Raw genomic sequence first — 22210 nt, forward strand, 5'->3', positions numbered from 1 at the left:
AATGTGGTCTCTGTGTTTTCCTTTCAGGGACTATGGGTGTCCCTGCCATCCTAATGTGCCTAAAAGTAATGACACAACATAAATTAATCAAGTAGTTTATGGCCTCACTTGTGAATCTAAATCCAGATTCACTCGCAGCAGAGAGGGTACCCAGGTGCAGCTTCAGAGATGTCCTGACAGACAGCTCCATGTCCCTCACATTGATGGGACAGTGATGGGGAATGTGGTGGGAATGTGACCCAGGGGAGAGGACCTGTCCTCTATGTAGATGGCCAGAGAGGGTGGCCAGAGAGGAGTGGCAGCCTGGACGACTCCACACAGGACGAGTCAGAGTGGCCCAGACACCCCTGGATCCACAGATTCCAGCCCTCATCCCATCTCCTGACCCATTGTGGTTTTAGGAGAGTGATCTGTGCCTTAAAAAAAAATTACATTGAAGTATAGTTGATTTACAATGCTGTGTTAGTTTCAGGTGTACAACAAAGTGATTCAGTTAGTTATATATACATATACATATATATATATATATATATATATATATTCACTCTTTTTCAGATCCTCTTCTCATATAGGTTATCACAGAATATTGAGTAGAGTTCCCTGTGCTGTACACTAGGTCCTTTCTGGTTACCTGTCTTATTTATAGTAGTACGTGGGCTCAGTGTTCTTTGAAGTCACTCTGTGATCTGTGACCTGTGGTACAACACGCACAAGAATGATGTCCTACCTGCCAACTTTCTTCTTTGCAGGCAGAAGTTTATTTCAAAATTAGGAGAATAGGACATAGGGTGGGCTGTGATTTCTTTTCTTTATTGAAAGGATATTACAAAGTAATGGCTGTAGGAAACAGATGAGAGCAACATTAAAAAAACAAATGAATTTTATAAGTTGAAATACAAAGTTGGTACACGAAAAAAAATATGTTTAAAAATAGGTAACACTTTTTTAGGATAGAAAGGTCTGCACCAGTGTTCAATAAAGATTCAAATAACTAAGATGTGGTATGGAGTGGGGTTTCAATCCCTGTTAAATCACAGACTCAGAGTCTGCTCATCTCTGCTTAGCTGGGGAGCAGGGAGAATGTGTCAGCAGAGACCAGAAGAGCTCAGTCCCTCTACGGATACTCCCAGCCATTCCCACCCTGCCAGTCCTCAGGGCTCAGCTCTGGGTCCAGGCTCAGGATGCAGCTCAAGGTCAGGTAGATTACTGTTTTTGTTTGCCCACAGGGAGGTGATGGTGTCTGTGTCACACAAAAGTGCTGGCTCATACAAAGGTTACACATTTCACAATACATTAAGGAGCTGCCATTTTGAGTTTTATACATCTTGAGCTTAGAACAGAAACACAACCAGATTTCACTGAGAAAATTATTTTAAAAGCTACATTAAATAGAATAATATTTAAAACAGGTTAAGCGATATTGTAATATAATGTAATTCATCCATCCATCCCTCATTCCTTTTTTGAAAAAACAGTCACTATGATCCTGACATATAGCAGCACCATAAGTAAGACCATCCTGGGTAATAAAGGCTGGAAGTCTTCTGGGAAATACAGGGAGGAATTTTTAAGTATGGAAGAGATTTTCAGTGTTCAAACACCGAGGGGCACTGAGATGGACAGAGCTTGAAGGCAGGAGAAAGAGGCCGTGCCTGCTGAGACAAGGAACTGAGGACACAGGGATGGGCCCCGAGCACAGGCGGCTCCGTCAGGAGGAGGACGTCAATCCTGCAGGAGGAGGGGGGCTGGCGGAGCAGGCTCTCAGACTCAGCCTCCAGGCCCAGGGGTCCCACTGGTGGGGGCAGCGGGTGTGGAAGGCAGTAGGGGGCAGGGGGACTCGGGAAACTGGAGAGGGGGCTGAAGGGCCTGATGCAGCCAGTGGTTGCCTCGCTGATATTCAGTGTCAGTGTGGTCACGTCTTCTGGATTTACATGTGCTCACTTAACTGTAAATATTAACAAGTTCTAGTATTTTAGAGAATACTGTGCCGGACATAAGAGCATATAGTGTCCGGTATCCAGTTGAGAATTCTGCCTCTGATTTGACTCTACACTGCATTCCATTCTTTCAGCTCTACTGCTGATATTCTGAACTCTCAAATAAATTAACAGAAGTTCTATATGAAATAGCCTCAGAATACAAAATTACATAGTGTAAATAAATACAGTAGAATTTAAATGTGTCCTTCATCTTGTTAATTTTTTAAGGTTTTACATATTGTCTGTGTAAGCATAGGATATTCGGGCTATAAAGAATATTTTTTTACCCTGAAAATAATAGAAGTAACTGCTCACAAGATACTACAAAATTATATATGAGATAAAATTTTTCCACTGACATAGTATTTTGAATAAGAAGAGGTAAACTAGGGTTTCAAGAATTTAGAAAAGGAACCAAGTTCAAGATGAAACATATGAAAAACAAGGAATACTAAGAAGAAAAAATTCACATTTAAAGAAATGTGTTTACACTTCGTCTGTCTTCATCATCACATATTACCTTGTTTTGAGCGTCACCTTTTACATCTGAATCTAAGATTTAAGTTTTAATATAGCTATGCCCTTTTAATTTGAGCATCTAAATCTGGAGTCAGGGAAATAAGTCCATCTGTTTTTGAAGTTATGTCATGCAGCCCCATCCATTCATTTATGTATGGTCTATGGCTGCTTTCATACTACAGAGATAAAGGTGAGCAACTGAGACCATATGGAGCAATTTGAGACCAAAATGGAGACCACATGGCCTGCAAAGACAAAAATATTTACTGACTTACCAGTTTCATTAGCTTTTAGTTTACTGGACTTTTTGTTAGCAGTTTCACTTTTTTAAATAATCATTTGTTTATTATTTCTTAAAATAATCATGTATTTCACATTATTCCTTTGCTACCTTTTTATTCAGTGACTGCAAGAAATGGCCATCTAGACGAACACCCAACAGGACTCTTCTCCAAAGCCCAAGGCCTATCAGACTTCAGGCCAAGTCAAGACTTAAGGCCATGCCATAACAAGGTCCAAACCCACCATCCAGCCACTCTCCGAGCTTGCTAATCGTATTATCTGATGAGTCCTACACTTTGCAGGTATCCTAACATAAAATAGCACACCACCTCCTGATTGCACAGATAGGCTACACCTTGGCCCAGCACACTAGACCTGCCCATTTCAGGTCAAGTTATCCAAGGCCCAGCTACAACCTAATCAATGCTTAAGTTAGTGAGGCCTAATGTCTTTCCCCCAGATCTACAGATTTTAAATCTTTTGAATGTATTCTTTATCTCAAATGGCTATAACCACATTCAGATCTGTAAATCCATATAACGACTGTAGAGTTTGCCAGGGTTTTAACTAGAGATAATTCTTTTATATTTTCAATTTTAATGAATATTTACTGTTTGCCAGGCAGTGTAATAGATATGAGATTTAAAGTAAGAAAAGATATTGATTATCTCCTTAGTGTCTTTATGATCAAGTTACAGAGGAAAACAGGTAAAACAACAATTATAATACAGTGGGGGTAGGTTTTATTGAGATACGTTATAAGAACACAGGGAAAATTTCTAGGAAAGGGTGACAGAAATGAGTCCACCAGGATCCCACACCATCAGTAGACTACTCAGACCCCTTCCCCAGCTCCCATGAGCCCCCTAAACCATGACACAGAGTGCTACAAGCTGAAAGGAGGCATCCCATGAATGCTGAATTAAAGAGGGAACCAGGCACAGAAGGGCCCCCCTTCTGTAGAGAACCCATGCTAAGGAACAGAGGTGCATGAAGTAGAGATAGAAATGAACAAGCAATGGTTATAATCCCACCTGTGCCCAACCTCCCACCACACACACACACGCGCATGCCCATCCATACGGCCCTGCAGTGGACAACACTAGGAAAAATAGACACCCACACACACCCAACACAGTCAGTCATGACTCCAGGAAGCCCCGAGAGAATAAGATAAGACACAGCAGGTGTGATTAAGGCTTTATTGGGCATCAGTCAGGCTGGGCAGGAACCACACTGGGAAGCATGGACTGCACACCAGGCCAGGTCTGGTCTTCAGGGCAGCGCTGGGAGCTCAGAGCAGAGCCCTGTGGGCCAGGGGCCTGGCTGGGCTGCTCACAGCAGAAGTAATCATGGAAGGGAAGGATAGTCTTGGTGGCTTTAATGCAGGAGGGATAATGTGGGGTGGGGAGGAACTTTGCTCAAAAATAGTGGGAAACTGAATCTTTAAAGTAGGGATGGAAAGGGGTGTGGGAGGGGGATAATGGGGCCAAGAAGCCATCTAGAGTGAACAGAAGGAAAAAGAAGAAGACAGATGGTTCTGCAGGCAGGAGGTCCACCTGGTCTCCAAGGCACTGGCTCCTCACGCCCATCTCCTGGTTGTGGGCACTACTTGTTGCCCCACACAGCAAGCTTCATGAACAGAGGGCCTGGGAGGAAGCGGCTGGACTTCATGTAGGCAGAGATCTTCTTCAGGCCCTGAGGGTGGGAAAAAGAACACCAGGCCTCAGGTCTGCTGCCCCACTGGAACCCAGGCAGCTCTCCCCAAGTTTGGGACCTGGGGTACAGCCCTTCCATGTGGGAGTCAAATGCTGGGGCAAAAGATAGTCTTCTGGGGTCCCCAGCTTTGGGAAGTTAACTCTTCCAGTTTCCTGTAATTCATCTGACATCCAGACTCACCACATATAGAGACTCTATACTGTATTAGGTGCTACATATCCACTAGACATGATGACATAGGTTCAGAATCTCTACACGACTCCCCTGCAAGATGGGTTCTATGGAGGCCATTTACCAGAAGGGAAACTGAGGCACTCAGAAGATAAGCACCTCCCTCATGATCACACCGGACATAAGCAATATGGCTAGAATGTAGCCTGCTCGGTCTCCCTCTCCATTCTGAGTCTCTCTGCTGTACCCCGTTCCCCACAGCTGGAAACAAGGAGGCTCACTCATCATCCACTTACCCAAACAGTTAAGGGCAGTTGCCCCCCATGCTGTTACATTGTGTGGGCTTTCCTTTCCAGTAGACAGGTTTGGTGACTCCAACAGGGCCCAGAGAAGACTTTTTCCCCTCACCAGAACGTTACAAAGAGGTGGAACATTGGTACCAGCAAGCCCCCTTGTGCTGGTCTACTTCTCTACATATGAATACGAATTTGGCTGAGTTCTCTAGTGAGCTCAGATTTACCATCTTGGTTGACAATCTTGAGTTTTCTTCAGTGGTAGGTGAAAATGTACCTGACTTCTCAGTTCAGAAATACTGAGAAAGTACCCAGTAGAGAGAACAGGTCAGGATGAATAAATAAATCAGGGGTTGGCTGGTGTCTTTCCTTGAATTGACCGCTTTACCAGAGTCAGTAGGAATATAGTGTAGATACTACAGGCAAGCGCTTAGCTCTTTAGATAAGGAACAGAGCTCCTCCTGGCTAAGCAAGGCTTTCCCAGGCAATTGAGAAATTGTAGCAGAGGTGGAGGCCTCATACCATGGAGTCCTCATACCATGCAGCAGTCCTCATACCATGCAGCAGAAACCCACTCCTTAAAGAAACTCGCCCATCTGGGAGACATATACAAAAGGTTTGGCAATCCTGGGTTCTCAGTGCCCACGGTGGTTTTACATTGTCAGAAGGAAAAACTGAGACATGTATAAAACCTGAAATGAGAGTTAAGCTCACAAACAGCAGAAGGGCCCACTACATACAGTTATCAATAGCAAGTTGTCCAGACAGACTCTGAAAAGGGAAATCAAACTTTCTAGGCAAAAGAAAGAAGGGTGACCGGTTGCTAACCAGTGACTTAACACTACAGGTTTGGATACATTACATATAAAGCTTAAACTATACCGAAGGAAATCTTGTCCTAAAAATCATCAAAGTGGGTTTCTTTGACATCACAAAATTGGGGTTTTTTTCGTGTACACAGCTAAAGAAATGGACTACAAGATCCAACAGACTGAATAGAAGGTCTGTTTCAATTTGTATTTAGAAGCTTCTAAAAGAGGAAATGAGAAAGTAACTTTTGCAGAAAACCAACAAAAAATTGCTTGAAATTTTATCAGAATTTTTAAAAGGCCCCTGAAGCTGGCCCTGCTCTCTACTGCTCCTCCCTGCTCCTCTAAGTACACTCTGCAATGCTCTCCTTCATGCTATTCAACTCTCTCTGAATTTCCTTTTTATAACACCAAAATTGATTTCCACAAAAGCAACAATAATTCAGAAGACTTGGTAAAATTGTGAATATTTTGGCAAAAATAGTTTTTAAAACTTGTTTTTTTTTTTTTTTTACTTTAAGGAAACAAAAGGCCTTATAGAAGGAACTTGCTTCATCTCCCTGTGCCTTTGAGACATCAGTGTTCTACCTCATCTTCTTAGGCATCTTCTAGTGCATTTTGAGAGATTAGTCTCTGCAACTGTACAGGAACACATTTGGTGAACACTCAGCACCAAGCTGCACAGACTGCAATTCCAAGTCCTTCTGTCCAGCTATGCTAGCATTAGGTAAATGTGTCATTAGGGGTCCCAGTTCATAAAGGGTCTTTGTTGTTTCAATCCTCCTTGTATCTCCCTGTACAACAAAGGCCCTTACTTTCTTAGACTATATTTGTGAGTAAACGTCCTGGTTCTTGAGAAAGCTGCATCCTTTGCACTCTCTTGCAGGGATTCCTCTTGCCTCTTACTGGTTTGAATCACAACTAAGAATCCTAACAATGGATCTTTTAAACTGGAAAAACTTCTAAATTGGTAAATTTTTAGAGACCTCTCATTGTAAAAACAGTTGTTTTATTGGTACCCATGGAAAGATAAAATTAAAAGGTGGATATGCACAATATTGATAATCAGCTATATCCCCAAAGAAAATTAAAAGTTTAAATTAAAACAAATTTTTTTTAATTAAAGATGGATACAAAGAAATATAATCATTGCTAACCTTAAGAACTTCCTTAGTTTCAAATCAATCAACCAACAAACAAAAGTTGTTCATAGAGCCTTATTTGTGGTCTCACATTTCCCCTCAATTGATCTTACAGGTGCTAATAAAAACAATAGAATAACTAAAGTTAATTAGGTTAATAAACAGGGAATAGATAAAAGCTGAGGGGAAAATCAAGTGATTTCTTCCTACAAGTAGGAAATTTTAAAGGGACTGGTCCCAATAGGATAAAAATCTTGATATGGTTATTAAGAGATGAGATAAATGAAACAGACTTTGATGGCATGAAAACAAAAGTTTTGATACAACACTACCAAAAAGGACGTTTTTGATGGGCCAGAAAGACCCCTTTATCAGTCCCCCAAATATAAAGGGACCCAAACAAGTCCATTCTACTTACCCCAGTTTAGAAAAATTTTAAAGGTAAGAGGGTAAAAAAAATTACACTGAGATACTTGACCAGCAATTGCATGGGGCAATAAACCAAAAAACCCAGTTAAAGACTGACAAAAAGGCCTGGATCCCTTGGCTCAACCCCTCACTGGAGCCCAAAACCCTTTATACAGGACTGGGTTAAAATGGCCTGGGAAATAAAAAGGGAAGTTTCTAGGACTCTTTATAAGACCAAGAGTTGCTAACAGAGTCCTGACAAGGGCTACGGTTAAAGGTATAACAGTTGATAGAACTGAGATTTGTTACGGATAGAAACAAACTCTGATGCAATGTTGGATCTGTTTCTTTTACTTTAAGCATTGCTTCCCATTGCTTTTGTTCACTAAAAGGACACTGTCTATACCTAATAGCCTCCACAGGGGAACCCTGCCCCTCTGCCTAAATGTTAAACCGAAGTACCTTTGTTCAAGACCCTGGCTACCTATGGCTACAGGAAAGAAGAAATTAACACATCCCCTCCAGGAGGCTGGCCAAGACATTTGCAAGATTAATGGCTTTTTTACTTTACGGTCTCACCTACCCACTCTCAGTTCTATAAAACTGAGGCATATGGGCATCCAGACCCTGGTAAGTTGGTTATTTTGGGACATTTGTCTGCCATCTTCTCAGTCCGCCAGCTTTCTGAATAAAGTCACATTCCCTCCCTCAACACCTTGTCTCTCAGATTATTGGCCTGTTGTGCAGCTAGCAGACCAAGCTTGGACTTGGTAACATATTTAAAAGTGGTATATTTGAACAGCTTTATGTAAGATGGTTACATCTCTTTTACCTGATTATACTGTAGGGATATACAAACATGTCTCACTGGGGAATGCTCCCCTGCCTCGCATAAGAAACAGCATATAATCTGCCTCTCAAACAATTTTAATTAAACATAATAAAGAAAACTAATAGGGTTACCTAAGCCAACAAACTATGAGATAAAAATTGCAGTCCAATATTCAGATACTCTAATATTCAAATACTCTTTGCAACCCCATGGACTGTAGCCTACCAGGCTCCTCTGTCCATGTAATTTTCCAAGCAAGAGTACTGAAGTGGGTTGCCATTTCCTTCTCCAGGGGATCTTCCCGACCCAGGGGATCTTCCCGACCCAGGGATCAAACCCGGGTCTCCCGCATTGTAGGCAGACGCTTTACCATCTGAGCCACCAGGGAAGGTGCTCAATATTCAGGGCCTAATAGAAGCAATAACGGAGTTTGGTCTGGGAGGTTTGTTTGGTTGGTTGGTTTTATCTTTGTTCCTAGGATAAACTGGCCTGAGTTTGACTTGTGCACTCAGAAAGATGGCCTTCTGCAAACATTTGAAGACATGATACATTGATCCCTATAGTTCTAGAATACAGAAATCTTTTGATTTCCAGTTTAGTTGGAAATTTTCCTACTGATATAAAAAAGCAAATGAAAGAAAACGTACTTGGGAAAATCAATCTTTTGACATCATTTGGGTGGCAGCCCAGTTCTTCAGAGAATTAAAAGCAATTGTGTTTGTCTTGCAAATCTCCACTTATCAAGGGACTTCCCTGGTGGTTTAGTGGTTAGGACTCTGCCTTCCAAAGCAGGGACTCGGGTTCAATTGCTGGTCGGGGAACTAAGATCTCACGTGCCCTGGAGCAACGAAGCTCTCACATCATAGCCACTAAGCCCAGGAGCTCCAGAGCCTGCACACCACAACTGGAAAAAGCCCGAGCACCACAATGAAAGATCCTGCATGACGCAACCAACACGCTACGCAGTCAAACAGATGTTTTTTAAAAATCTCCACATACCAGAAATGTAAATACAGCTCACAATGACCTGAGACTAAGCAGGATTAACTTAATAAGGTAGAACCTGACACCAAAGGGAAGAAATAACAAAGAGGCCTCTTTAAACTCAAATGGTTGGAAAGGCTTCTTCACTCACAATATACTTGCTGCTGCTGCTGCTAAGTCACTTCAGTCGTGTCCGACTCTGTGCAACCCCACAGACAGCAGCCTACCAGGCTCCCCTGTCCCTGGGATTCTCCAGGCAAGAACACTGGAGTGGGTTGCCATTTCCTTCTCCAATGCACGAAAGTGAAAAGTGAAAGTGAAGTCGCTCAGTCGTGCCCGACTCTTAGCGACCCCATGGACTGCAGCCTACCAGCCTCCTCTGTCCATGGGATTTTCCAGGCAAGAGTACTGGAGTGGGGTGCCATTGCCTTCTCCCACAATATACTTAATGGCCTCTTTAAGGGTTTGTCAAAAATGAATGCAAGGACTTCCCTAGTGGTCCAGTGGTTGAAAATCTGCCTGCCAATGCAGGGGACATGGGTTTGACCCTGGACTGGGAAGTTTCAACATGAAACTTCATGAACCACAACTGCTGAGCCTGGGCTCTATAGCCAGAGCGCACGCCTAGAGCCCATGCTCCATGACAAGAGAAGCCACTGCAATAGAAGCCAGATGACCACACTAGAGATTAGCCCCAGAAGGAAATGGCAACCCACTCCAGTATTCTTGCCTAGAGAATCCCAGGGACAGGGGAGCCTGGTGGGCTGCCGTCTATGGGGTCGCACAGAGTCGGACACGACTGAAGCGACTTAGCAGCAGCAGCAGCTGCAACTAGAGAAACCTGTGCCCAGGAACGAAGACCCCAGCTGAGACAAAAATAAATACATATTTTTTTAAATCTATGAAAAAAAAGAATGAATACAAATCTTATTCTTTTCCATGAGGAGTAAAAAGCCTGAAGATTTTTCTTCATTATTAGTTATAGAAAGGGGTGAGCTGCCACCAACTGCAGTCACTCACAAACAGTGTACCCTGAGAAGAGCTCAGGATGAAGAAAACCAGGATTAAACATTCTGTGATTTGGACATGGGGTCCTATAGAGAGTTAGGATGCATCCCAAACTAAGAATTACAGTGACCTAAGATTCATGCATCTTCCTACACATAGAAGAGCACTAAGGTCATTAACGTGAGATGTTGGTGTTTTGATGATTAGCACTAATCTTTTATCAAGATGCATGCTTGGCTACATGTATTTCCGAGTCAAAAATGTATATACCTACTGTCTCTTACCCTACATCTTCAGAGCTCTCTGGGAGGCTGTCTCTTGGGCTACAGTCCTCAGTAAGGTCTCCAAATAAAACTGTAACTTGCTGCTTTTAAGTTCTGTCAAATGTTTTCCAATCAACATCTCATTATAGGAGTATTTGTTCTTTTCTTTATGCAAAAATATTCTCTTTTTCAGAAAAGGCTCCTAGGTTCCCAGGGTTTGCATAGACAGATGGGCCCTTAGCAAAACAAAGGCACTCAGAAAGTGCCTGAGCAACTTGCAGAACCACATCTCACCCAATGACTCAGCAAAACATGGATGAAACATGATAGGAGGGTGTGGAGCACCAAGACTAGCCCATGCCACACTCTAATTATTCCACTGCAAGGACACAGACCAACTGCGTGGCATGGGACCTCAGCCCACTCTCACTGGGCCCCAACCTACCTCATCCCCAGTCCCGCTGCAGCCAACCAGGCAGCAACACTCAGGTGTACCTGCGCACCACCTTCCCAAGACAGACAATGCTCAAGAGTTCCAAGCACTCCAAGATCTAGGGCTGCCTATGCCCCACAGCCCAGGGCCCAACAGGCCACACGCTACAGCCCACATCTGTCCCCATCCTGCCTGCTGGGCAGTAATCCCAGCTCTTGCAAAATTCTCAAGGCAACAAGCCTTGGACCAAAACCAGAGCTGATGAGAACTAGCTGAGAAAGCAGATTTCATGATGAGGAGTGGGAATACTAAACAGAATGAAGGCTGAAAGCCTTTAGGGCTGAAGCCTCAAATTCCCAAATCCATCACAAAGCAGACTTCTTTGCTCTCAAATTAGTTGACCGAGGGTGACAATGATGAGCTGAGAGGTGAGATCAGGCTGTGCACCTCCAGAATCAAGGTGGCTCCACCTATACCACACAGCTTGAGGTCCCAAGCTCAAGTTCTCCAGCTGCACTGAGCCCAAGAGGCTGGGCGCCAGGACTGCATGACTTCTGTATCCCACTTGTGCCTGACACAGTGTCTCATACAGGGGAGAGGATCAGATCAGTGAATGTGACTTAAAATGAATGCACTGTCACATCTCTGAGATGGAATCTGGAGTTAACATGAAGGAAGAAGGGACAGGAGATGAGGAGTGAAGGAACTGCCCACCATAAGAGGTGTCAAGATAAAATCCTTGCATAGGACACCTCTGTATGCACCCAAATCCCAGCACCAACTACAGATGTGACAATCTCAGAAAAACAGGGCGGGGCTCAATTGCTGCAGAGCCTTTTGGAGATCAGGAGAATATATTGTCTGTGTTTTTAGTACTTGATATCATTCCTACTGTGTCTCATTCTACTAATGCCAGCTGCATACCATCTCCTGAATATTCTGCTTCCTACACACTTTCCAGAACTGTGAACCCAGACAATAAAAGGACCTGAGCTTTTCATTTCAGTACAGGAGATGGACAGCCACTGACTGCTGCCCATAGAAGCCAGACAGTCTGACTAGGAGTGCTGACCCAGCACAGCCTGTACTGGTTGTGTGACCTTCAGAAATTACTTATCCTTTCAGCTTAATTCCTTATCTGTAAAATGGAGAGGATAATTGTTCCACATGTAGGAATGTTATAAAGGTTAAATGTGACACAATACATGTCAGTAACTGAGGAGAGATTCTGGTAAACAAAATTCTCCATAAATGCTAGTCTTCATTGTAGTCCCAACTAGGAAATCAGGGAGAATAAGAGAGAGAAGAAAGATGTAAATACAAGGGGTTCAGGAGAATCACCTCAAAACGAGAAATGAAGTCTTTCAGGTTTGGGAATGCGTCCAGGCACTTGGGCTCAAATATGCGGTGCATGTCAAGGACGTCATAAACCAGGAAATCCACATAGGTGAGCTGCAGGAAGACAAAGCATGAATGCGGACTGAACTCTGAACCTGGGGAAATGACAGTTATCCCGCCCCCAAAGCCGTCCAACTCACCTTGTCCCCTGCAAACCAAGGCCTCTTCCCCAGAAACTCTGAGAACAGCTTGATTTTTTCAGGGATCTCCTTCAAGAAACCAGGCTTCAGTTTCTCCTGAGACACAAAACAGTTGTCACCACCCTCACACACAGACTGAGAGAGAGAGCAGTCCTCAGGGCTGTGTCTGATCCCAGCCGTCAGGTGAGCAGTCATGTCCCTTGACTGTACGTGAGTCAGGGTCCAGGGCCAATTCAACCCACCTGTGTTCACTAGACTCCTATGGGAACCATCTCCCATCTGTGAGAGACTGTGGGAAGGCAAAGGGCAAAACGCACTGTTCCCGGACCTGTCACCACTCAGCTCCAGACACCTGGGCTGGGTCAGACCAGCAGTGCTGTGAGACCTGGCGGAGCTTGGTCCTCAGACCTCAGGCTGATCAACACTAAAATGACTAGGAAAGAAGTCCTACATTCCAGTGTGGGAGACAGGAATGGTGTGGACGCCTGAGCAGTTTCTGGACAGCTGGAGAGAACTGGAAGCTGAAAGGAAGGAGGGAGAGGAAGAAAGGCTAACCCTGGGCTGCCCAATGGACACATGTCCTGATCCCTGAGATGCCAAGAAGGAGGCTATGTGGTAAGGAGAAAAACATTCAGTTTACGAATTGAATTTCTATCCAGGGGAAGCTGGACTCCTCTTAAGATTAGAGGGAACTGAGTTAGAGTTTCAAAGGAAATGTCCTGGTGGATCACTAGCTCCAAGATCAAAATCTAAAAGACCAGTTGATGAGATCCTGACAAGCACCTCACACCCTCTCCAACTCAGTGGGAAGGACTCACAAAGTCAGGGCTGTAGCAGATCCTGGCCATGGCCAAGCGGACATCCATAACCTGGTTCTCCAAAATGTCCACACGAATCATCTCCTCCTCTGTCTCCCCACCTGTGGCCACACAACAGAGATTCACCCTCAGCCTCCCATTACAGCCCAACCCAGGGCATGGCCACTCGTGTCCCTGACCCCAGCTCCAGACCCACTCACACAGGTTGTGCTTGCGAGCGATGTACCGAAGGATGGCGTTGCTCTGGGTGAGCTTGTGAGTCCCATCAATTAAGTAGGGCAGCTGGAAGAACAACAGGGTCTGGTTATTTGGGCCACCAGACTCCCCTGTACCCCCTCTATTGACCAAGGGCAGATATGAAATCTGGCACTCACAGAGCCTAAATACTGTGGTGGGCACTAAATAATATGCTGCAAAATGGAGGGATGAGCTGGGACAGAGTATCATGGAAGGGCAAGGGAGAGAACCAGAAAGCTGAGAGACAGAGCAGAAGGCACCTGTTCCTGAAACCTCTAAGCCAGGAAAGGAGATGGATGGAGATATTGTCCACTCCCCTTCCCAGCACCCCAGCCCCTGCACCTACATTGGGGAAGTCCAGGCCCAGCTTGAATTTTTCATTCAGCCACTGGCTTCTGTCATAGTCGGGAGCTGAGAAAAAGAAGATGCAGTGAAACAACCTCCCAGGAATCCAGCCCTCCTTCCCGGGGGGACTGACCAAGGAATCAGAGGCAAGACCCCCTGAACTGGTGGATACGGATTCTGAATTGGATTCTAATCTCACATGGAGCTTTGGGGGAAAGCACACGTAGAAGGATTTGGAACCTCCCTGAGCTGAGGCTTACAGAGAGCTAATGCAAGCACTAAGCAGAGCCCAAGGGGCTCTCATGTCCTGCTTTGGAGGACAGCTGCACCCTCAAAGGGTTTGGGAAGGGGCAGGTCCCTACTCCAGCTGGTGGAGTTTGAGGGATGGGAGCAACAAGGCAGAACATGGGTTGCTTGGCAACCAATCAGCATGAGCTGGGCAGAAGTCAGAATAGGAAAAGGATTCCATTACCATCTCCTACCGAGTACTGCCTCTCCTCATAGTTTGTGTCTGTGTACTCCAGGAGAAGGCGGATGGCATGGGCCAGCTGGGAGAGACGGTGGGACAGAGGGCAGACGTCAGTCTTGACTGCAAAACTCTCACTGTTCCAGGTCACTTCCACACCTCCAACTCCCTTAGCACCATCACCTGCACCAGCCCACCCACGCCACACACACACACATGCCAACAACCAGATAAGATGATCGGGGTGAGGGGAGAGGGGCTCCGCTGCAGCAAGTCCTGTGGAAGTTTCTGGTTTGAACCGGCCTCAGCTTTGCAGCATTTTCCCAAGGGGGCGCAGCATTTCCCCACCCGCCTCCACCTTGCCCGCCCCGGGGGACCCCAGCTCACCCCGCGGATGTCCCAGTAACCCAGGATCATGGGCATGGTGCAGGTTATGACGCTCAGAGTGCAGAAGCTTCAGCGCAGCTGGGCTTGAAACTTGTCTTCTGAATCCGGGATAAAGCGGGCCCGGAAGCACCCGCCCCTCTTCTCGGCTCCGCCCCCAGCCCAGCCCCTGACTCAGCCCCCGGCCTGCAGAGCAGGGTCTTCTCTTGTCTCTCTCTCAGCAGATTCCTATGGAAGCCAATCTCTGGGCGCCTAGAGATCAAAGGCCGCCGAGGTCGGGCTCGCCTGGTTCCCGACCCCAGAGAGACGTCAGCTAACCGGTGGAGTTGCCAGTGCCCTCGGGAAACAAGCCTGAATCATGACATTAAATCGGCCCGTGTTACAGGAAGATGAGAACCCCAGGCAATCCTAACGTTCCCCCATGATTTGCAACCCTAACGCTCCCCATGATTTACAATCCATGATAGCTGCAGTCTTCCAGAAATGAGTATCAGTGCGATAGGAGCACTCCAGTATTCATGCCTGGAAAATCCCATGGACCAAGGAGCCTGGTGGGCTACAATGCATGGGGTCGCAAAGAGTCGGACACGACTGAGCGACTTCTGTGTGTGTGTGTGCGATAGGAAGAGTAGAAAGGAGGCAGAGAAAGGAAATGTGCCCTCCATGTCTTCCTTTCAGGGACTGTGGAGGGTCCTGCCCTCCTCATGTGCCTGAAAATAAAGATATAACATAAATTAATCAAGTAGTTTATGGCCTCACTTGTGAATCTAAATCCAGATTCATGCACAGCAGAGAAACTACCCAGGTGCAGCTCCAGAGATGTCCTGACAGACAGCTCCATGTCTCTCACATTGATGGGACAGTGAGGGGTAGTTTGGTGGGAATGTGACCCAGGGGAGAGGACCTGTCCTCTGGGTGGGTGGCTCCAGAGGGTGTCTAGAGAAGGGTGACAGCCTGGACGACTCCACACAGGACCAGAGTCAGAGTGGCCCAGACACCCTTGGCTGCCTAGATCCACAGTCCCAGCCCTCACCCTGGGATATGTTATTCAGTTCAGTTCAGTTCAGTCGCTCAGTCGTGTCCGACTCTTTGTGACCCCATGAGTTGCAGCATGCCAGGCCTCCCTGTGACCCAATGTGATTTTAAGAGAGTGATCTGTGCCTTTAAAAAAAATTTTATTGAAGTATATTTGATTTATAATCCTGCTTTATTTTAGGTGTACAACAAAGTGATTCAATTATACATAAACATATATCCATTCTTTTTCAGATTCTCTTCTCATATAGGTTATCATAGACAGTATACTGAGTAGAGTTTCCTGTGCTGTGCTTAGTCGCTCAGTTGTGTCTGACTCTTTGTGACCCCATGGACTATATGTAGCCCACCAGGTTCCTCTGTCCATGGGGATTCTCCAGGCAAGAATGTTAGAGTGGGTTGCCATGCCCTCCTCCAGGGGATCGTCCCAACCCAGGGATCAAACCCAGGTCTCCTGCATTGCAGGCAGATTCTTTACCATCTGAGCCACTAGGGACGCCCGTAGTGCCCTGTACTGTATAGTATGTCCTTGTTGATTATCTGTCTTATATATAAGTGTGTGGGCTCGGTGTCCTTTGAAGTTACTCCATGATCTGTGACTTGTAGTACAAAATGCACAAGGACAATGTCCTACCTGCCAACTTTCCTCTTTGAGACAGAAGGTTATTTCAAAACTAGGAGAATAGGACATTGGGTGGGCTATGGTTTCTTTTGTTTGTTGAAAGGATATTACAAAGTAGTGGATGTAGGAAACAAATGATAGGAACTTTGAAAAACAAACAAATTTGATAAGTTAAAACATAAAGTTGTGCTATGGGTTATGTCCTAAGTTGCTTCAGTCATGTCTGACTCTTTGCAACCCCATGGACTATAAACCTGTTAGGGGAAGCACACTGACTGAAACCACCCACCCTGGCCAGGCACCATAGTAACCATTTGCATGAGTTGTTTTATGACAGGAGATCCTGATACGGAACACAGAACTAATAAGCCACCACCAACCGGAAGAGTTCGGAAAAGGTCGAAAGGAGACACCGGGTGTCCGTCTACTTCCCAGAATCCCTCTCCCTAGCATCCATCTTGGCTGAGTGATGATGTGCCACCAGGAAAGACTGAATTAGAGTGATTGGCCAAAGACCACCCAGAAACTAATCCCATTACCATAAAACCCAAGACTGCAAGCCACAGGGCAGAGCTATTCTCTTGGGTTCCCTTACCCTATTGCTCTCCACCCGGGTGCCCTTCCCAATAAAATCTGTTGCTTTGTCAGCACGTGTCTCCTCGGACAATTCTTTTCCAAGTGTTAGACAAGACCCCAGTTTAGGGCCCTGGAAGGGGTCCCCTTTCCTGCAACAAGCCCACCAGGCTCTCTTTCCATGGGATACTCCAGGCAAGAATACTGGAGTGGATTGCCATGCCTTTCTCCAAAAACACAAAGTTGGTATACTATAAAAATATATGTTTAAAAATAGAGCTTCCCAAGTGGCTCAGTGGTAAAGAATATGCCTGGCAGTGAAGGAAACTCAGGAGCCATGGTTTCCATCCCTGGGTTTGGAAGATCCCCTAGAGGAGGAAATGGCAACCCACTCTAGTATTCTTGCCTGGGAAATCTCAAGGACAGAGAAGCCTGGCTGACTATGGTCCATGGGGTCCCAAAGAGTCGAACATGACTAAGCACAGCACAGCATGACACTTTGTAGGATAGAAGGGCATGAACCATTGTTCCAAGAAGATTCAAATCACCATGGTATAGTATGGAGTGGGGCTTGGAAGGCAGATAGACTTTTTCTGCTGCTGCTGCTGCTAAGTCACTTCAGTCGTGTCCAACTCTGTGTGACCCCATAGACGGCAGCCCACCAGGCTCCCCCGTCCCTGGGATTCTCCAGGCAAGAATACTGGAGAGGGTTGCCATTTCCTTCTCAAATCCCTGTTAAATCACAGACTTAAAGTTTAGCAAATCTCTGCTAAATTTAGAAGTATAGAGAGTGTGTCAGCAGAGACCAGCAGAGCTCAGTCCCTCAATGGTCCCAGCCATTCCTACCTTGCCTGTCCTCATGGCTCAGTTCTGGGTCCAGACTCAGGATGTGGCTCAGGGTCAAGTGGATTCTCTTGTCCTTTTGCCCACAGGGAAGCAATGGTGACTATGGTCACCAAAAGTGCTGACCTTCACAATAGTTACACATTTCATAACGTAATGAGGAATTACAATTCTGACCTTTCTACATCTTGAACTTACAGAAACACCAGTAGATTTCAATGAGAAAATGATTTTCCAAAGCTACATTAAGCACAATAGTAATGTTTAAAATAGGTAAAGCAGATGCTGTAACATACTGCAATCTAATTCATCCATTTATCATTTTCCTTTATGAAAAAACAATCACTATGATCCTGACATATAGCAGCACCATAAGACCATCCTGGGTAATAAAGGCTGGAAGTCTTCTGGGAAATACAGGGAGGAATTTTTAAGTATGGAAGAGATTTTCAGTGTTCAAACACCGAGGGGCACTGAGATGGACGGAGCTTGAAGGCAGGAGAAAGAGGCCGTGCCTGCTGGGACAAGGAACTGAGGACACAGGGATGGGCCCCGAGCACAGGCGGCCCCGTCAGGAGGAGGACGTCAGTCCTGCAGGAGGAGGAGGGGGGCTGGTGGAGCAGGCTCTCAGACTCAGCCTCCAGGCCCAGGGGTCCCACCGGTGGGGGCAGCGGGTGTGGAAGGCAGTAGGGGGCAGGGGGACTCAGGAAACTGGAGAGGGGGCTGAAGGGCCTGATGCAGCCAGTGGTTGCCTCGCTGATATTCAGTGTCAGTGTGGTCACGTCTTCTGGATTTACATGTGCTCTCTCTCTTGACTGTAACGTGTTGACAAGTTCTAATATTTTAGAGAATGCTGTGCAAGACATCGAAACACACAGTGACCAGTATCCAGTTGAGAAGTCCAGCCTGTGGTCTTTCTTCTGTGTGGCCTTCCATAATTCCCTCCAGCTCTACTTCTGACCTTCTGAATTCTCAGTGAATTAACAGTGTTTCTAAATGAAATAGCCTCAGAACACAAGATTAATAGTATAATAAATACAAACAGAAGAATCTAAATATGTATTCATCTCGCTAATTTTTTTTTTTTTGAGTTTGTAAGTGTTGTCTGTGTAACTTTAGGTTATAGAGAACATTTTTTAATCTTAAAATAAGACATTAGAAATAACCATTGACAAGTGTTGAGGTCCTTTAATGGGCCGGAACCTGGTGGTCCCAAGTCAACCGATAAGAAAGTAAAGGAGAGAGAAAGAGGCTGATATTCCTCGGTTTACGCAGAAAACCAATAAAGCCCCTGCACGGGGCTTGCTCTGTTCACGAAGGCCTCAGGCGCCCTGTCGAGGAGGTGAAGGAAGCCCCGGCAGGAAAGTGAACCCAGAGGGCCTCTGCGCTCCAGGGTATCAGCCTGAAAAAGAGAGATGGGCGGGGGAGAGAGAGAGGGAGAGAAAGCAAGACACGGGGACCAAAGCTCTGATGGAGCAGAGATGTTTTATTCAACATTGTGTGAGTATTTATACTGTCTTACAAGGCAGCTATTTTCAGCAGAGATAAAATCAAAACTTACAAGTTATCAAGGAAACATGAGGTCATCCATATGAAAGAGAGAGGGTTGTAAATAATCACTTTTACCGTATGGTTCATAAAAAGGAAGAGGGTCGTAAATAGTTGCTTATCACTGTATGTAAATGCATGCATACTTCAGCCCCCGGGAGTAGCTTGCTGCTCCACTTAATTCCTGAATATTCAGGAATTAATAAGGGACAGAGGATTCATGACAGATCCAAAACAGCACACAGGAAGCCTCCTGTTAAATGCTTCCTGACAGACAAGATACTGACAAATTATATATGAGACAAAAATTTTCCACTTGCTTATAACATTTTGAATAACAAAATGCAAACTAGGATTGCAAGAATTTACAAAAGGAACCATGTTTAAGATGAAAAGTATGGAAAACAAGAAATGCTATTAAGAAGAAATATTTCACATTTAAACAAATGTGTTCATACTTGATTTGCAACTGTCTTCATTATCACATATTGCCTCACTTTTTTTAAAAGGACTGAGTTATTTTGTTCTTTAGGTTTTTTTGATGGTCATCTCTTACGTCTGAGTCTAAAATTTAAGTTTTAAGATAGTTATTTATTATTTATGTGGAGGATAATTTCTTTATAATATTGTGTTGATTTCTGTCATATAATCAACATGAATCAGCCATAGGTATACATATGTCCCCTCTCTCTTAACCCTCCCTCCCACACTAGCTGCTGCTGCTGCTGCTGCTAAGTCGCTTCAGTCATGTCTGAGTCTGTGCGACCCCATAGACGACAGCCCACCAGGCTCCCCCGTCCCTGGGATTCTCCAGGCAAGAACACTGGAGTGGGTTGCCATTTCCTTCTCCAATGCATGCAAGTGAAAAGTCAAAGTGAAGTCGCTCAGTCGTGTCCAACTCTTAGCGACCCCATGGACTGCAGCCTGCCAGGCTCCTCCATCCATGGGATTTTCCAGGCAAGAGTACTGGAGTGGGGTGCCATTGCCTTCTCTTCCCACACTAGCTATGCCCTTTCAATTTGAGCATATAAATCCAGAGTTAGAGAAATAAGTTCACCTGTTTTTGAAGTTCTCTTGAAATACAGCCCCATCCATTCATTTATGTATGTCCCATGGCTGCTTTCACACTACAATAATAAAGGTGAACAACTGTGATGATGGAGAACATATGGCTTGCAAAATCAAAAATATTTACTGACTTAAAGTTTCATTAACTATTAGTTTACTGGACTTTTTTATGTTAGCAGTTTTACTTTTTTAAATAATCATTTATTTATTTAAAAAATCGTTTTTACTTCACATTATTCCTACTTTTGCTTAATATTTTTTTGCTTAATAACTGCAAGAAATGACCATCCAGACAAATACCCAACAAGACTCTTCTCCAAAGCACCTGAGGGCTATGACTTGAGGCCAAGTCAAGACTTGAGGCTGTGCTATAACAAGCCCAACTTCACCATCCAGCCACTCTTTGAAGGATCTGCCAATCATATTGTTATCTGATGAGGCCTACACTTTACCTCAAATGGCATTCTCCCTAATGACTGCACAGAGTGGCTACACTTTGGTCCACACACTAGCTCTGCTCATTTCAGGTCAAGTTATCCAAGGGCCAGCTACAGCCCACTAAATGCTTAAGTTAGGGAGACCTAATGGCTAGACCTAACAGAAGCAGAAGATATTAAGAAGAGGTGGCAAGAATACACAGACGAACTGCACAAAAAAGATCTTCATGATCCAGATAATCACAATGGTGTGATCACTCACCTAGAGTGAGCCAGACATCCTGGAATGTGAAGTCAAGTGAGCCTTAGAAAGCATCACTACGAACAAAGATAGTGGAAGTGATGGAATTCCAGTTGAGCTATTTCAAATCCTGGAAGATGATGCTGTGAAAGTGCTGCACTCAATATGCCAGCAAATCTGGAAAACTCAGCAGTGGCCACAGGACTGGAAAAGGTCAGTTCTCATTCCAATCCCAAAGAAAGGCAATGCCAAAGAATGCTCAAACCACTGCACAATTGCACTCATCTCACACACTGGTAAAGTAATGCTCAAAATTCTCCAAGCCAGGCTTCACCAATACATGAACTGTGAACTTCCAGATGTTCAAGCTGGTTTTAGAAAAGGCAGAGGAACCAGAGATAAAATGACTCTTGAGAGTCCCTTGGACTGCAAGGAGATCCAACCAATCCATTCTAAAGGAGATCAGTCCTTGTTGTTCTTTGGAAGGAATGATGCTAAAGCTGAAACTCCAATACTTTGGCCACCTCATGCGAAGAGTTGACTCATTGGAAAAGACCCTGATGCTGGGAGGGATTGGGGGCAGGAGGAAAGGGGGACGACAGAGGATGAGATGGCTGGATGGCATCACTGACTCGATGGACGTGAGTTTGGGTGAACTCCAGGAGTTGGTGATGGACAGGGAGGCCTGGCATGCTGCAATTCACGGATCGCAAAGAGTTGGACACGACTGAGCAACTGAACTGAACTGAATTGAATGGCTTTCCCCTAGACCTATAGATTTCAAATCTTCTGATGTTGATTCTTTATCTTAAGTGGCTCAAGAAACTATATAGTGCTGAATCGCTTCAGTTGAGTCTGACTCTTTGTGACCCCATGGACTGTAGCCTGTTAGGCTCCTCTGTTCATGAGATTCTCCAGGCAAAGATACTGAAGTGGGTTGCCATGCCCTCCTCCAGCGGATCATCCCGACCCAAGGATCGAACCCTGCATCTCTTACATCTCCTGCATTGGCAGGTGGGTTCTTAACCACTAGTACCACCTGGAAGCCAGGTACCTATATGCAGAGCCCTAAATCCATACAATGGCTGTAGAGTTTCCCAGGGTTTTAACTAGAGATACTTCTTTCACGTTTCCAACCGTTATTGAACATTTACTGTGTGCAAGGTAGTATAATAGATGTGAGATATAAAGTCAAATAAGAAATGGATTCTCT

At 45.0% G+C, this 22210-nt stretch overlaps 1 protein-coding gene across 1 annotated transcript; it reads right to left on the bottom strand.

Annotated features, from left to right (window-relative positions):
- Window positions 1-3968: 3968 nt before the first annotated feature.
- Window positions 3969-14947, bottom strand: LOC113889504 (glutathione S-transferase Mu 1). The gene is made up of 8 exons (XM_027536256.1): window positions 14634-14947; window positions 14253-14328; window positions 13782-13846; window positions 13399-13480; window positions 13199-13299; window positions 12381-12476; window positions 12184-12294; window positions 3969-4478 (listed from the first exon to the last, which is right to left on the bottom strand). The coding sequence occupies exons 1-8, from the start codon at window positions 14667-14669 to the stop codon at window positions 4389-4391; spliced, it is 657 nt and encodes a 218-aa protein (XP_027392057.1). The 5' UTR covers window positions 14670-14947; the 3' UTR covers window positions 3969-4388.
- Window positions 14948-22210: the final 7263 nt, after the last annotated feature.

The sequence above is a fragment of the Bos indicus x Bos taurus genome, chromosome 3 (genome assembly GCF_003369695.1).
Source record: "Bos indicus x Bos taurus breed Angus x Brahman F1 hybrid chromosome 3, Bos_hybrid_MaternalHap_v2.0, whole genome shotgun sequence".
NCBI lineage: Eukaryota > Metazoa > Chordata > Mammalia > Artiodactyla > Bovidae > Bos > Bos indicus x Bos taurus.

Coding starts and splice junctions, on each gene's coding strand:
- LOC113889504 (XM_027536256.1), bottom strand. CDS start 14,669: ATGCCCATGATCCTGGGTTACTGGGACATCCGCGGG. Junction 12,477..13,198: donor TCTGCTACAGCCCTGACTTT/GTGAGTCCTTCC, acceptor TTTGTGTCTCAG/GAGAAACTGAAGCCTGGTTT. Junction 4,479..12,183: donor ACTTCATTTCTCGTTTTGAG/GTGATTCTCCTG, acceptor TCCCACCCTCAG/GGCCTGAAGAAGATCTCTGC.